The sequence below is a fragment of the Schistocerca gregaria genome, chromosome 4, assembly GCF_023897955.1.
Source record: "Schistocerca gregaria isolate iqSchGreg1 chromosome 4, iqSchGreg1.2, whole genome shotgun sequence".
Classification (NCBI taxonomy): domain Eukaryota; kingdom Metazoa; phylum Arthropoda; class Insecta; order Orthoptera; family Acrididae; genus Schistocerca; species Schistocerca gregaria.
The window spans coordinates 526,921,080-526,938,447 of record NC_064923.1 but is presented as its reverse complement, the minus strand read 5'-3'; the positions used below and the strand labels follow the sequence as shown (position 1 = coordinate 526,938,447).

General features: G+C 39.5%; 1 protein-coding gene across 2 annotated transcripts; it reads right to left on the bottom strand.

Moving 5' to 3' along the window:
• Positions 1 to 7,062: 7,062 nt before the first annotated feature.
• LOC126267239 (uncharacterized) lies at positions 7,063 to 16,312 on the bottom strand. 2 transcript variants are annotated; one of them, XR_007548968.1, is made up of 2 exons: positions 15,007 to 16,312; positions 7,063 to 8,216 (listed from the first exon to the last, which is right to left on the bottom strand). XR_007548968.1 is itself a non-coding variant. In XM_049972222.1 (2 exons), exons 1-2 carry the CDS (start codon positions 14,943 to 14,945, stop codon positions 8,153 to 8,155), a joined length of 1,185 nt encoding a protein of 394 aa, XP_049828179.1. In that variant the 5' UTR covers positions 14,946 to 16,312; the 3' UTR covers positions 7,063 to 8,152. The 2 variants fall into 2 exon arrangements, 1 of the variants encoding a protein (XP_049828179.1); XM_049972222.1 differs by having other exon boundaries at positions 13,825 to 16,312.
• Between the last annotated feature and the right edge of the window lie 1,056 nt (positions 16,313 to 17,368).

Here is a 17,368-nt window from a genome sequence, read left to right as displayed (position 1 = left end):
CTTCCACAATTTTATATTGCCGAACGCTTTTTCCCGGAGACATTATGGAATTTAAATCAAGCGATTGTCCAACACCGTAAAAGCACAAATAATTGTAAGGTCTGACAATTTCTCAGTAAGTTGTTAATCAGTTCAGCGGAAAATATTCCATGCTGCATGCTGCAGAGCTTTTGCTTCAGGATGACAGAATCAACTTGCATTCGGCAGAGCTTTAGTTAAAATCCCAGTCCGGACATCCAGATTCGTTTATCGTAATTCCTCTCAAGCTCTTAAGACGAATTCCCGGGAAGGTTCTAGTCGGTTTCCTCGTGCTATGTCTCTAATGACGTTGTCGTCGATGGGGCACTAAACCGTAATATTATTTCCTATTGTTTTCGAGGAACAACTCACAAGTTCATCTGACAAAGCTCCATTGTAACTTAATTTGCATAACTACGTGTAATTATATTCTGGTGTTTTCCCTTCAGTTTTGGCCAGTTTAAATTCCTTCTCAATTGCGCTTTTCGTTTTTTCCAATAAACTTTCGTTATTCTGAGGAGGCGATGCGTTGTAGGTTATAAATATTTTTGAAAATTCATAATTTTGCACAAAATCTGGCTATTAGTTCATTAAATTTAAATTTCCATCAAATGAAAGACCATTTCGGAGTGATCACAGGTTCTGCAATTAGTGTCGTTTTTATACTCCTGTATGGTCTGTTGTTAGACAGAAACTTAGTTTTAATAGACATACAGCTACTGAGGCAAATGAAAATCCTTTCAGAAATATTCTTTCGTCATAATCGAGTTTTAAGGTCTGTTTTGTTCTTGAAGAAAATAATAATGAATCAAAGAGTGTCCACCTTCATTCAAGAGCAAAATTTATTTTCTTCTTGCATACCCAAACGTATTTCACAATAGTTGGTTGTTTTTCTTTTATTCTTCCTGAAATATATACATACAAATTTAATGTCAGTCAGTCAGTCTGTCTGCCTGTCCGACTGCTTAAAGTCCTTTTTCTCACGAATGGATAGACTTATCAAGTTGAAACTTATGTCGCATATTAAGGTAAACGGTTCCTTCCTGGTGTATAAAACTGAAACACCTTAATCCATACTGTCTAAAGATACGACCATTTATGTAACATACAGGGTGGTCGAAAATTCCCGTTACAAACTTCTAGGACGCGTAGAGAATAGTGCGTACATAACATTTTGAATAGGAACCCATGCCCGGAAACGTACCGTTTCCGTTCTACGACAGTTTCAATGCAGATGATTATCTCATCCACACCCACATGAGGATTGTACTTAGTCGTGTCACAGTAAATTGTTGCAATAAATTTGAAAAGAATACTGACTCGTTCCGTTATATTTACAGATTTGCATTACAACTTACACCTTACGGTTTACATTAGTCGACAACAACAAGAACCCACCATCTAAGGCACCAGCCGCAACGTACTGATGCATTATTACAGCGGCACGATGTGGCGACCACCAACGTTGTTAAACACATTGTACCTCCGAAGCATGTTCTGTTGCATTGTTTACATCCCACCTGCTGTCTCTTCAATATCTTGTGAATAAGCCAGAACTCGTGTCAGCAGATCTTCCTCTGTATCTACAAGTGTCTCATAAATTAGGCTCTTCATACGACCCCACAAGAAGTAATCCATAGGGGTTAAATCCGGCGATCGTGGCGACCACGCGGTTGGACCACCACGGCCTATCGATCTTTCACCATACCGTCTGTTGTGATGTATCCGGACAGCCAGTAAAAAGTGAGGTGGTGCTCCATCATGCTGAAAACACATTTCCTGACGGACATTCAATGGCACAGCTTCCAAGAACGGGTCCAGTACATGTCGTGGGAAGACTAAGCATGCGGGATCCGTGAGCTTGGATGGAAGGAGGTATGGTCCAATCACATGACCGTCTAGGATACCTGCCCACACGTTAATTCAAAACCTGTCTTGAAATCCCTGAACATGCGTGGCATGAGGGTTTTCGTCCGCCCAGACATGGCTATTTCGAGCATTCAGAACACAGTCCCTTGTGAACCTATATTCATCTGTGAAGAGAACTCGACGTGGAAACAGGGGAGCGTCGATGAAAAGGTGCAGGAACCATGTGCAGAAGGCGACGCGTTGTGAAAAGTCTGCTGGACCCATAGCATGTACCCTTTATAAGTGGTACGAATGTAATTGTTACTCATACAGGACGCCCAGGTCGTTACTGTGACGACCAACCATTGCACGTGCAATTGTTCGTGAACTCGTTGACGGGCTATCTTCAATGCGACGCAGTACATCTTCTTCAAATTCGGGAGTGCGGCGTCGCTGTGGAGCACCACAGTCCTGCCCTTTCACGGTGCAGGCACCGGTTTCTCGTAGACGTTGTGTAACTTCGGCAAACAGTTTGTGCGATGGAGTGTGACGATGTGGAAAACGTTCGTGATACAGGCGACTATCAGCTTTTCCGTTACCTCCAGCTTCGCCATACACAAGGAGCATGTCTCTGTGTTCTTAAAACTTGTGCTGCACCGTGTTTTCTCTATCGGTAATGGGAATGAGCGTTTGGCTTCATTGGCCGGGAGGATCCTTACGGGGCAATCCGGCAGCCTGGATGCAGGTCTTACTACAGTCGACGCCACATTGGGCGACCTGCGCGCCGGATGGGGATGAAATAGAGGCAACACAACACCCTCAGCGGAGAAAATTCCCGACCCACCCGGGAATCGAACCCGGGCCCCTTAGGACGGCAGTCCGCCACGCTGACCATTTATTTATTTATTTATTTCATTCTGTTCATAGTTGATCGTTGTGTTTGATCGTTGCGGACGTCACGTGACATCCGATCAAGTTCGTTTGTTGATCCTTCCACTCAGTTTATTATTATTATTATTACAGAGGCCAATCAACTCTCTGACCGAACACGCTGAGCTGCCGTGCCGGCATCCATTGAGCTATCGGGACGAGCTCCTCTATCGGTGATGCACAGGTATTGACTCTGTCTCACAGCAAAGCGGACAATAAGTGGCATCTGGGTATCGTTTGACGTAGTACGCATCATCGTGTCTACCCTGTTGCATACCAGGACAGGGTACCCTGAGACGTTTCTCTTGCCCTAAGCAGACGTTGACGAGGTACACATCTGAACTGAACGAAAACGATACGATTCCTGACATGGGTTCCTATTCAAAATGTTCTGTACTCACTACCCTCTACATGTCCTAGAAGTTTGTAACGGGAATTTCCGACCACCCTGTATACTGATATTGGCAAACACATTCATCGAAACCCACAGGAAACTTCCCTTTGACCTATACTAACGAAATTTGGCCAGAAGGGAGCTTTCAAATACAATCAAAATAGAAATCTGAAAATTGTTAATTTTTAATTTTATCACAAGGAAAACTATTTCTTTTGTCGTATGTTATCGACTTTAAACTTGCAATTAAGAGTCTGCAAAGTAGTGGAATCCGTGAGACGGCTGACTTGCAAAGTATCAATGTTGATAACGCAAAACTCATCGAGATCCTCAATCTCTGGATTGGATTACCTGTCGCTTTGTATAATTAAGTTTGCATGGAACCCTCAGTCCTACTCGCACCTACCCATATTTTTCAAATTAGATGTGTAGTTTACCGTCTTTTACAGTATGTGTGCCCTGTGACAGCCAACAGAAATCAGCCACAAGTCTAAATTAATACACCATGTCAACTACAACACCACGATGTTATGGAATGGCCTAAATTGAATTTTTACTTTAGAATACAACATTTAAACATTATTTTCCGGTAAAATAATGGCATAAACTCCTTTTTATGAACTTACCATTACTGTATTTGACTGCTCCTGAGCAGTACATGGTTTTAATTTGTCGTCAAATGTGATTTCGTTGTTTGTAGCCAAATGTGCTTTTGTTTTTGTTTTCGTATTTAAGGTTAGCGGTGGACATTGGTAAAAATGGTTCTTTCAAAAAGGGGCAACATCTTATGCGGAAGTAGCGTTGCTCTTTCCTCGCCGTCTCCTTAATCGTTCTTTGCTATACTTTGAGCAAAATAGCTGTGCGCTTGTCAAGCGCGGCTGGCGACTGCCCACAGCCACTGGCAACTTCTGGTCAGAAAGTTAGCAGCAGTAGTCATAAATGTTTAATTCTCCCCTCGAAAAAGTAATGTAACTAATGTTTTGTTCGTTTACAAGTACACGTCTGCAGTCCTGGAACACACTGAAATTCCCGCGCCACAGTACCGTACAAAGCCCCTAGAACAGTCACAAAAAAATGGCGTAGCCTATAGATAAACAGTAGAGTGCAGTAATTCTTTTTCGTCAGTAGCGGAAATGTTGCAGCTGTGTCAGGCCAGTTCAGATGAGCTCTTTGACAGTATTTTAGAGGGTTTTACACTTTGTTGACTGTAATAGCAGAAACAAGTGGACGTACAAGGACAGTGACGTAGTGTTTAATTCAGTGGATTCGTATTCGAGAAGATATGATGTGGTAGTGGACTAGTGGTTGCCGGAAATTAAAATTCTCCAACATTTTTCTTTTTGAACTAGTTACCGAACGTAATGTTCGTCCTCTTGGAGGAAGAAACTGTGATGTCACCGGCAGACACTACACTTGCTAGGTGGTAGCCTTTAAATCTGCCGCGGTCCGGTAGTATACGTCGGACCCGCGTCTCGCCACTATCAGTGATTGCAGACCGAGCGCCGCCACACGGCAGGTCTAGAGAGACTTCCTAGCACTCGCCCCAGTTGTACAGCCGACTTTGCTAGCGATGGTTCACTGACTTCTACGCTCTCATTTGCCGAGACGATAGTTAGCATAGCCTTCAGCTACGTTATTTGCTACGACCTAGCAAGGCGCCAGTATCCGTACTATTGATATTGTGAATCATGTACCATAAAGAGCGACGTGCATCATTAATGGATTGAAGTTAAGTATTCCACCAGCTACGTCCGTTTTTTTCTCAATTCTAGTTCCCTTGTCGTGTTGCAGACTTCACGCCAGCCTGCGTGAGCTGAGACGCGTGCATTTCGGCCTCCTTTAACCATACGGTTGGCTCTCCTGCCAACCACAACATTTGGCGACGAGGCAATACCGCGTTCTTTTGTAAATTGCCCTGATCTACTTGTGTAATGGCTTCGCCACAATCTCCAGATGTACTGTCCGAATTTTATCGCTTACAGAATCAGCAGACGCGATGCAAAACGGTGCGGCAGCAGCCTCTTCACCGCTAACGCAGCCACAACACGCTCTTGCACCCACTTTTCGACCTTTTGATGCTGCGCCGGAAAGCTGGACGGAGTGGTCACGCCAATTTGGATTCCATCTCGCCGCCTACAGAATTCAAGGTAACGAGCGGCAGCCTTTTTTATTATCGTCGGTCGGCGTGACCACGTACCGTGTGACAGTCAAATTATTTCCCCGACACGACGTAGCAACTCTGTCCTACGAAGAGATTTTGTCCGCATTAGATGCATATTTCAAAGAATCAGTCAATGTAGTTGCGAAAAGGTATACCTTCTTTCGTACGAAACGTACGGCAGGTCAGACTAATCGGGAGTGGGTTGCAACCTTGCAAGGCCTTACTACGGACTGTGCTTTTGAGTGTCAATGTGGACTCCCTTATTCAGATACTATGGTACGTGATGCCATTGTCCAGAACGTTTCTGATGTTCGTATAAGGGAACACATTTTGAAACTAGCAAATCCCTCCCTTCAACAAGTGATGGACATATTGGATCAGCAGGACACACTTGACTTTGCTCAGGAGTCATTTTAAACTTCGCCAGCAGTGTGTCAGGTTAACCGGCCCGCCGGGCGAGCTGCATGGAGCAGTAAAGAGCCCTCGCGCCCGGCCAAGCCGCTGCCGCCAGGCTCTCAGCCACGTGTGCCGCGCAGGCAAGCAAATTCAGTGATCAAATCATGCCCGCGGTGTGCTACTCAACATTCGCGTGAGAATTGCCCGTCACGCCAATCTATTTGCTTTTATTGTAATAAAAAGGACATGTTCAGAGTGTTTGCCAGAAAAAGCTCAAATCGGAAGCTCAAAACCGTTCCAGGCCCTTTGCTTCGCGCCGGAATCGGAATCGAACCAAGGTTACTCAGGCTCGCGAAACTTCGCCCATGGAAATTCATGTAGTTCATTCCACTCCGCCCAGTTCCACTCTCTCTAACAGTGACTGTGTTCGTCCCAAAAATAGTGTGCGTCGAATTCGCCGAAACTCCCGTCAAGTCGCAAATGATTATGTACCTGTGTAAGTTCACGTTGCACGAGACGGTCGCTCTTGTCAGCAGGACAATAAACTTTTCGTAGACTTGGACATTAACGGCAAAGTGATACCATTCCAGCTCGATACCGGAGCTGCAGTTTCACTGATCAATCAAGACGCTTACAAACTGCTGGGCACACCTCCGTTGCTTGCCGCAAATGTTCAGGACAAAAGATCCCGGTGTTAGGACAGTGTAGCCTTCTTTCAACATACAAAGGACAAACAAAACTTGTGTCATTTTACGTCCTTCGTTCTTCTTCTGCAGTGAACTTGTTTGGTTTTGATTTATTTCAGTTGTTTAAATGTCCCATCAGTGAACCAGACTGTGCCTTCGGACAGTGTTTCTCGTCTATGTGAAGAATTTGCAGACATTTTTGCACCGGGCCTCGGTTGCGCTACGAACTATAAAGCACATTTGAAACTGAAAGTAAACGCGCAACCGTAATTTTTCAGAGCGCGCAATGATCCCCACGCATTGCGTGATGAGGTCGCAAAAACATTACACGATTTGGAATCACAAGGTGTAATTGAACGTGTTCAGGCTTCTATCTGGGCATCACCCTTAGTAATTTTGCCAAAACCTTCCGGAAAATTGAGACTTTATGTGGACTTCAAGGCAACAGTGAATCCACAACTAGTGATTGCAACTTTTCCTTTACCCCGCCCGGAAGATCTTTTTGACAACCTGTGCCCGGGTAAATATTTTTCGAAGTTGGACCTTATAAAGCTACTTGTTCGTCGAGCAGCTTTATATTTATAAACTTAACTTTTGGGGGTTCATTTTTAGATGAAGAAATCGGAGAATTCTTCACACTTCACATTATTTATTTACAGGCGTCACTTGTACAGACTCTCCAGCCGAAAACATCACAAACAACTGACTGCCTCTGACCTCGCATCATCTCTGCTTATATAGAATTTTAACAATCACTCACAAAATATTGCATTATTAATTCTGAAGAATTTCAAAGTTACAATTAAAATGTACAAAATGTTTGCGAACAGACATTACACCCGAATAAGGAAAAATTAACAATATTAGTTGACGTAATTTTTGTAGTGTCATCACTAGGTTTAAATATTAAAAATCGATATGGTTCTAATTACAATAATGTCTTTTGTGAATTTTGAGTTATTTAATTAATTACAGTTCGGTTTCAGATACTAACATTTAATGACATCACAAATTCTGCTTTCTATCAGACTGTATACAAGGAAGTTACAAATACGCCCTGAAATACGAAAAATCTGAACATTGTGTGATGCAAACAATTGGAGAGTTAATCAAAATGTGTTTACAAAGTACATTAATTTCAAAATAGGATATAAAATGAATAACAAGTACGAATACATTGCTTGGTAATCACTTAAAAAGCTGTTTCTCAAGATAATGAAGCTTTTTCTATACTAATACATTTCTTGTTCCAAATGATCGTAATTAGTGGCTCTGACCACTTATACCAATACTTCTACAGTATCTTATTATCCGTTACTTTACATTTCTTAGCTCACCCTGCTGATGAATCATTTAATTTGGCATTTATTATGTAATTCCGTTAATGACGACAATAAAAGTCTTTTCACAACGAATACAGAATATTACTAGTAAATGCGACAGACTGATATATAAATACACATAGGTACACATACAAATCCCTAGGGCACTGAATTGTCCAATAACTACACAGTTACATATCAAAAAACAGTTGGTATCAGTCATTTCAGTTAACCCACGGGTCGGGCTGTATTGTTATACACCCCCCCAGCCACTCTTACAAGTGTAACTTGTATGAATGGCTGCTAAATACCCTCCAAAATAGAATTTCTTTTTTTCTTAGCTGTTACTCCAGTCACTGGTGCATGTTGCATATCTTAATGAATTGGCAGCTCACAATCATCCGTCCCAATGCGCTGTCCATCTTGTGTCTGCAGCCCCTCTGCTTCTGGCAGTCTCTACACTGCAATAGCACAGTCCACTATTAGTTTTTTCAGTTTCTTAATTTTTTTTTTTTTTTTTTTTTTTCAGGTCAGGTAAGGATCTTTGATACAGTTCTCTAGGTAGGAACAGGGATGAACTCATTTCGCAAGGTACTCGTGCAGGTTACAATTAAGGTCACATCAGGTATAAATGTATCAAAATCATTAACATACTATCCTACACTATTAGTATATTTATAGACAAAATCACACAAAATTAAGCATCTCTAAACTGTAAGGATTTAGCTATATACAACTTAAAGTTAATGAACAAAAATGAATTATTTATGTATCCTTTCTTTTTGATTAATATTTCAGCATAATACACTATACAGCATATTAAATGTCCCAGATATCCTTTAGCTCTTTATCATATCAAACACAAACTCACTGATTGTTCATTAGCACACCACCTTGTAATGACAAACTTACTCATTTTTCACAGTACAACTTGTCCATTTAGTAACACGTGTACATCCTTAACATTGTCCATTTGTATATCTCATTGGCAAACTAACAAAATCATGACCAAGCCTATAATCTTCAAAGAACCACCCACAAATCAAATACATACTCTACAGACCATAACCACAATGACCTCCATTATCTTATATCCCCTTGGATTCTATTCTGTAATGAAAATGTTAACAGTAATTTATTTACAATATTACATAACATAGAGTACACACACACATATGGATCTGGAAAAGTTTTACACCACATATTAATCAGGAATTATAGTAATAACTATTGCCTGAAATGCTTAAAGAATTATTAGTCATTAGTCAAGGGAGGATTCAAATTTTATACACAGTTAAATTTATTTACTTATTTTCAAACAATGTCACTCAATAATCATATGACATACAAAAAAACTTATACTAAAAGAATGGCTAGTATTTTCAGTGAGAGATAACTTCGTTATAGGTTTATAGATGAGTAAAAGATGTATCATCCGAAAACGAAAAGAAGAAAATAGAATGCTACATAGCTCGGAGACCTAGTGCTCGGCACGCACTTGATACAGGATGTATCCTCCTGAGGGCTTTTACATTATCTTATTTTTTCTTGGTATTTGACACTTGTTTATAAGGTTTCAGTTCAGTTATGTTACGTAAACCAAATAGTCTTCCTGACTTTGGGTACACTAATCTATATGCATTTGGGTGTGGCATAGACTGAATTTTGAATGGGCCAATATAGATGTCAAAGAATTTCTTTAATTCATTGCTTATCGCTTTGGATTTTTCATGTGTTTTCACCAGGACCAGATCATCAATTTTAAAATTTGTAGGTTTCAACTTCTTGTCATGTTTGTTTTTTCTTAGTTTCCCCTGTTGTTCCATTACTTTCTTGACTATTTCTTCTCTTTCCTGTGGACTCATAGCTTTACATGCTGGGAATTCAATTAATTCGTTGATCAGATTTGGCGGTTTCTTATGATACAGTATTTCATATGGGCAGAACCCAGTAGACGAATGTTGTAAGCTGTTCAGTATATCTTCAAAGCTGTCTACGTACTCTATCCAACTCACATGATTTTTGTTGCAATAAGTTCTAAATAATCTCCCTATTTCTCTCATGTAACGTTCAGCCGGATTGCTGGACGGGTGATACGCAGAGATCAGAATATGGTTTATGTTCTCATCCTCCACAAATGTTTTCCAAATTTTAGAAGTAAATTGTGCTCCATTGTCAGAGAGCATGCTCTTTGGTTTTCCCACCTTTGTGAAATAGTCTCTTCTAATTTTCAAAATGATGTTCTTACTTGTTGCTTTCTTCAATGGATATAGTTTAATGAATTTTGAAAAAAGATCCACCATGACAAATATGTAACAAAATCCTCCTTTAGCCTTAGGCAATGATCCATAAAGGTCAACTGCTACAAGTTGTAGTTGTTCCTTTGGCAAGATGTTTTGCATATATCCTCTGCAAGTTTGATTGCTAACTTTTACTCTCTGACACCTGTCACATGTAGATATTTGCTTTCTCACTCTCCTAGCAATGTTGTAGAAGTACACATTTTCTTGAATCTTTTGGATACATTTCAGTGTCCCACAATGCCCGAAACTTTCATGTACATACTTTATCAACACTTCAATATACTGTTCTGGCCAACACAATCTCCAAGTGTCACTGTCTGCACTGTATCTTCTGAATAGTATACCCTTATGCACTTTATAATACTGCTCTACTTTCTCATATCCTCTTTTACCTAGATAACTTTTAACTAACTTCCAGTTGGAATCATGGTTTTGATATCTACGGATGTCATTACAAATTTTCCTGATTTCATTCTCATCTTTCACCCCTTTTAGATACATAATCCGAAACTCCCTTTCACACTCATCACTGTTATTTTCACCTTCTCCTCCCATTGGCAACCTTGATAGAGCATCTGCGATTTGATTTTCTTCACCTTTTATATATTTTACTGTATAGTCGAACTGCTGGAGGAATAGTGCCCACCTGGTTATCCTGCTGTGATGCAAAGTACACTCTTGTATGTAGATCAAAGCCTTATGGTCTGTGTATACTACCACTTGATGTCCTAATAGGTAATTCTTGAACTTGATGAAAGCCCAATAGACTGCTAACAATTCTTTTTCGGTGACAGTGTATGACTTCTCATGTTTCTGTAAAGTTCTACTGGCAAAAGCTATTGACCTGTGCTCCGTCACACCATCTACAATCTTTTCTTGGAACAAATGAGCTCCCAGTCCATAGTCACTGCTGTCGGTCATGATACAAAATGGTTCTGTAAGGTCAGGTCTGTATAACATTTTACTGTTGCACATCTGTTTCTTGATGTTGTCGAATGCTTCCTGACAATCCTTGTCCCATACCCAAATGGTGTTCTTCTTCTTCAACAAGTTGTTCAAACACGGTACATTTAAAGCTTGATTGCTGACAAACTTCCGGTAGTAGCCACAAATTCCATAGAATGATTTAAGTTGTTTCTTAGTCTTGGGTGCAGGAAATTTTGCAATGGCTTCAAGTTTTTCTTCATCAGGTAAGATTCCTTCTTCTGATATGGTATGGCCTAAAAATTTGAGCTGTTTAACTCCGAATTTGCACTTCTCTAGTTTTAATGACATGCCTCCCTGTCTTAATTTGTAACACACTTCACCCAACAAATGTATATGTTCTTCCCAACTTTTTCCTGTTACAAGTATGTCATCAACATAAAGGATTAGTTTTCTTAACAGTTCTTTTCCTAGAACAAAATCCAATGCTCGAATAAATTCTGCAATTGATACATTAAGGCCAAATGGTACAACACAATAGCAATAACATCTTCCTCTATATAAAAACGCAGTATATTTTCTAGACTGAATCTCTAATGGTATCTGATGGAAACCAGCTGTTAAGTCTAAGCTAGACATGTACTTCATATGTTCAAACTTATGTAATAACTCATCTATATTTTCAGGGTGATCAGTTTCCCTCTCAAGGTATTTGTTTAAATGTCTTGAATCGAGCACAAGTCTTACTCCACCATCACGTTTGGAAACCACCACCAACGGGTTATTGTATGCACTATTACATCTTTCAATTACTCTCCACTCTTCCATCTTTTGTAGTTCTTCCTCCACAGCTTTTCTTTTTGAAATGGGTACTCCATAGGGTTTGATGAAAAATGGTTCGTGAGGTTTTAGTTTAAGTCTACATTCATAGTTCTTCACTTTCCCAGGTTTCTCACTAAACACATCTTTGTATTCCCACAACAAACTGCCTAGTTGATCTGTCTGTTCTTCATTTAAATTACCAGCTTCTTTTAGTTTGGTGGCCACTAATTCAGCATACTTGTCTTCACTGCAGTCTTCTTCATTGTCTTCCTTGTTAATGTCGATCTTCTCATCTGTACAAATCACTCTTCTAATCTGAAAATTATTCTCTAGGCAATTTTGGATAATTAGTTCAGTCACATGTGTTCCATCTGCCTTTGGCTTGGTGAGCTTTAACTTTTTGTTATTCCAGTCAAAATCTGCATTTACTCCTTGTATCCAATTCATTCCAAACAAAATATTCTCATTGAGATCAGGTACTACGAAGCATCCTTGGTTATACTGTACATCATTAATAGTGAAAGATATTAAGGCTTGCCTGTTTACAACTTTGCTGTGTCTACCAGTTGCTCCCTTAATTTTGATTCCAATAACAGGATATTCTTCAAAGTCATCACTATGTCTTATCTGGTCTCTAAATTTTTTCAGAAATAGCACAGACAGGACTACCCGTGTCTAAGAGGCAAAGTCCTTCATAATTTGCAACTTTTATATGTATATACGGGCAACCTAAAACTTTTTCCTTCTTACTGTCCTCATTTTCATCCAACAGATCTTCTTCAATATCTCTAAAGTCCAAGTAATTTGTACCATTTTTGCCTGTACAATTTCTCTTACTTGTCTGAATTTTACTTAATGCTATATCAGATGATTGCTTGATGTCACGTCTGTCCTTAACACACTGTCTGTTTTTTCCAGAACTGATCCCACTGTAAGCCTGTTGATTGGTTCTACCTTGCCAGTTGGAATGCAATTCTTCACAAATAATCTTGATGACCCTTTTTATTCTGTCACTGTCACTATAATCCTTGTAAGTATCCCATAACATTTCTAGCATCTCATCTACATTATGATGGCTCTCTGCATGTTCCTTATCTGATGATACCTTCCCAGTTTTCATTGGCACAATCTGATCTTCATATTCTTCACAAATACTACTGATATCATCTTCTTCACTACTAATTAAATCTTCTTTAACCTCCAAATACACCATGTCATCTAATTCTTCCTCACATTCATCATTACTTCCAACACTTTCACTATCAATATTACTACATATGCTATCATCTCCAACACTGAACACTTCTACTACAACATCTTTACTATGACCATCAGAATTGTTGACATGTACACTAGTACAGGTATCATCACTTAAGTGCTTAACAGGGATAGGTTCTTCTTTCATTAATTTACTTAATCCAAACTCATCAAGATTACTATCAGAACCAACATTTTCCTTGCAAACTTCATTACCACACTGATTATATAGACTTGAAATAGTTTCTTCCTCTAACGGAACTTCCTCAACATTCTTACAGATGCTATTACTTCTATCTACAACACTTTCATTCATACATTTCCAGAGTTTACTGTTAAACTGCAATTTGCCAATTTGATGCACTCGTCTTACATTAGTACTGTCACTTCCACTCCAACATCTTCGATTATTCTGTCTTCTGTAATTATTTTCGGTGTCTCTAGACCAGTGGTGTTTAGCCTGATTTCGGTACACATTTCTTGCCCCAAACTGACAGGCTCCCAATGAGGCATCTGTCAGTTTAAATTGCCTTGTCCTGATTGGTGATTATCAAATTGTCTGTTATTATTTTCCCAAGGTCTCTCCCTGCTATTGTGCCCTCTGTTTCCATCCCCATTACTATGGTTGATCCATCTGTTATCACTATTATTACTCCTGCCTTGATTCCTGCTTTGGTTCCACCCCCCAGTTGGTTGATTGCCAAATCTGCCATTGTTTAACCTCTCATTTCTCTCAAAAGCTCTATCCAACTTATCTACATACCTCAAGAACTGATCTACAGAATCATCTGGTCCATAAATCAACTCCCACTGTACTCTTTTTGGTAGTCTTCTTTTTAATGCATCTATTTGTATTAGTTCATCAAAAGGTTTGTCGAGGTGTACTAATTTCCTCAACTGACTTTCACAAAAACACTTCAAGCTACCATCACTTTCCCTATACATTCGACCATTCAAAAACTCACTTTTAATCCTAGCTTGCTCAGAATCTGACCAGAACTTATTTAAAAACTTTCTTTCAAATTCATTATATGACATGGTAGAATTAACATTCTGATTTGCCCACGAGATTGCTTCTCCATCCAAAAATCGTTTAACAAATTTAATTTTTACATTATCTGTCATGTCATTACTAAAATTATCCTGACAATGCTGTAAAAAATCAACTGGATGCAATTTCCCATCTCCTGGAAAGCATTTTAAAGGTATGCCACCCCATACACAATTAAAATTGCTAACAAAATTTCTTTGGGCTACACCTTCTTGTAACTCTACAACTTTCTTACTTAAACCTACAACATTATTTTTACACAAATCTATTTTTTCATCACACTTTAGATCTACATTACTTATTTGATTGGAAATTTCTGCAAATTTTAACTCTGAATTCTTTTTATTGGATTCAAGCTTTTCTTCTAAGATTCTCCTAGTCTGAACAACCTCTACTTTCAGTTTTGAATTTTCTACTTCTACATGCTTATCTAGTTTTTTGAACCTTTCCTCATTTTTGGACAACTCTTGTGTGAAATTAGTTTCTAATACATCAACCCGTTCTTCCACTGCTCCTACACGAGTATTGAGTTCACCCTGCCCTGTCTCGACAGTCATTTTTAGTGCTGCCAAACCATCCTGGATTTCCCTTATCTTACTAGTATCCTGCCTAATCTGTCCCATCTGTTTCTTCGCTTCTTTCATATGTTGCATTAATAACATTAACAGATCGTCTCCGCCTACTCTTCCCTGTGCAATTGGAGTACTTGTGGCGACATTTTCACTGGAACCCTCTCCACCAAAACCTCGATCTACACTTAGTTCACTGATACTCGATCCTAGGTCCGAAGTGTTTTCAATTGATTCACCGCCTACACACTTTTTATCAGCCATAGTAAAATCTTTTCCTCACAAAAACAAAAAAAAACACAAATTAATTAAAAAAAACTGTTACTCATCTGAATTCCAGCGGTGCAGTCCGAGAATTTGGTCCATTATCATCAGATCAGTTGTTATGATTTACGATCTCCCCATGCAGGTGATGATTTTCTTTGTATTTCTTTTCCACACCAACTCTTCTCATGCAGCAACATCCACTCGTTCTGTGCGTCCATAAACACAAAAATTTCTTCACAATTTATGTTTAGTATTCGTCTTGCGGTCACCTGAAACAATTACTTTTTAAAAACAGTTCCGATTTCAATCATCAAATCCCAGCTCACACCACCACTTATAAAGCTACTTGTTCGTCGAGCAGCTTTATATTTATAAACTTAACTTTTGGGGGTTCATTTTTAGATGAAGAAATCGGAGAATTCTTCACACTTCACATTATTTATTTACAGGCGTCACTTGTACAGACTCTCCAGCCGAAAACATCACAAACAACTGACTGCCTCTGACCTCGCATCATCTCTGCTTATATAGAATTTTAACAATCACTCACAAAATATTGCATTATTAATTCTGAAGAATTTCAAAGTTACAATTAAAATGTACAAAATGTTTGCGAACAGACATTACACCCGAATAAGGAAAAATTAACAATATTAGTTGACGTAATTTTTGTAGTGTCATCACTAGGTTTAAATATTAAAAATCGATATGGTTCTAATTACAATAATGTCTTTTGTGAATTTTGAGTTATTTAATTAATTACAGTTCGGTTTCAGATACTAACATTTAATGACATCACAAATTCTGCTTTCTATCAGACTGTATACAAGGAAGTTACAAATACGCCCTGAAATACGAAAAATCTGAACATTGTGTGATGCAAACAATTGGAGAGTTAATCAAAATGTGTTTACAAAGTACATTAATTTCAAAATAGGATATAAAATGAATAACAAGTACGAATACATTGCTTGGTAATCACTTAAAAAGCTGTTTCTCAAGATAATGAAGCTTTTTCTATACTAATACATTTCTTGTTCCAAATGATCGTAATTAGTGGCTCTGACCACTTATACCAATACTTCTACAGTATCTTATTATCCGTTACTTTACATTTCTTAGCTCACCCTGCTGATGAATCATTTAATTTGGCATTTATTATGTAATTCCGTTAATGACGACAATAAAAGTCTTTTCACAACGAATACAGAATATTACTAGTAAATGCGACAGACTGATATATAAATACACATAGGTACACATACAAATCCCTAGGGCACTGAATTGTCCAATAACTACACAGTTACATATCAAAAAACAGTTGGTATCAGTCATTTCAGTTAACCCACGGGTCGGGCTGTATTGTTATAACCTAGCGGATGCGTACTTGCAAATACCGGTGGACGAAGAATCCCAGCGCGTTTTGGTGGTTAACACGCATCTTGGTTTGTATCGATTCACACGACTGCCATTCGGGTGTGCATCCGCCCCTGCATTGTTTCAGCAATATCTACAAACTGTTTGTGCGTCGGTCTCTACTGCAGCAAATTATCTGGACGATATTGTGATCTATGGAAAGACGGAAGAAGAACATTTGGCCAATCTCAGAACATTATTTCAGGTCTTGCGACAAAATGGCCTTCGCTTGCGGAAGGACAAATGTGTGTTTTTTGCTCGGGACTTGCCATACCTGGGACATGTAATCAATGCCCAAGGCATACATCCCAGTCCAACGCACCTCCGTGCCATACGAGACTTGCCTTCGCCGCAGAATTTGAAGCAGCTACAGTGTGTGCTGGGAAAAATCAACTATTATAATAAATATGTGCCGCACGCCTCTTCCATTCCAGCTCCGCTTCATCGCTTACGCCGTAAAGGTGTTCCGATCGTCTGGACGACGGAATGCGAACGCGCCTTTCGCCAGTTGAAATCGGCGTTGCTTTCCAATACTTGCCTTCCGCAATTCGATCCCCAGAAGCCTTTTGTTGATGGTGGATGCATCGGATTTCGGGATCGGAGCTGTGCTTGCGCACAAAGATGGATCGCACGGTCGCCCTATTGCCTTTGCGTCCAAATTGCTATCGTCTGCGCAAAGAAATTATTCGCAGATCGAGAAAGAAACATTGGCTCTCGTATTTGGTGTTACAAAGTTTCATGATTTCTTGTATGGTCATCACTTTACCATAATCACAGACCACAAACCATTCACATCGCTTTTTCATCCGACAAAGCCTGTACCTCCACGTACAGCGCAGAAATTCATTCGCTGGTCTATATCCTCTCGCAGTACCGCTACGATATTTTGTATAGATCCACTGCTAAGCACGGAAACGCCGATGCGTTGTCCCGCTTGCCTGTTGCTGAGGATAGGGCATTCGAGTCCTCCGAAATTGCTTGCATGTTCATTGATGCGGAAACCG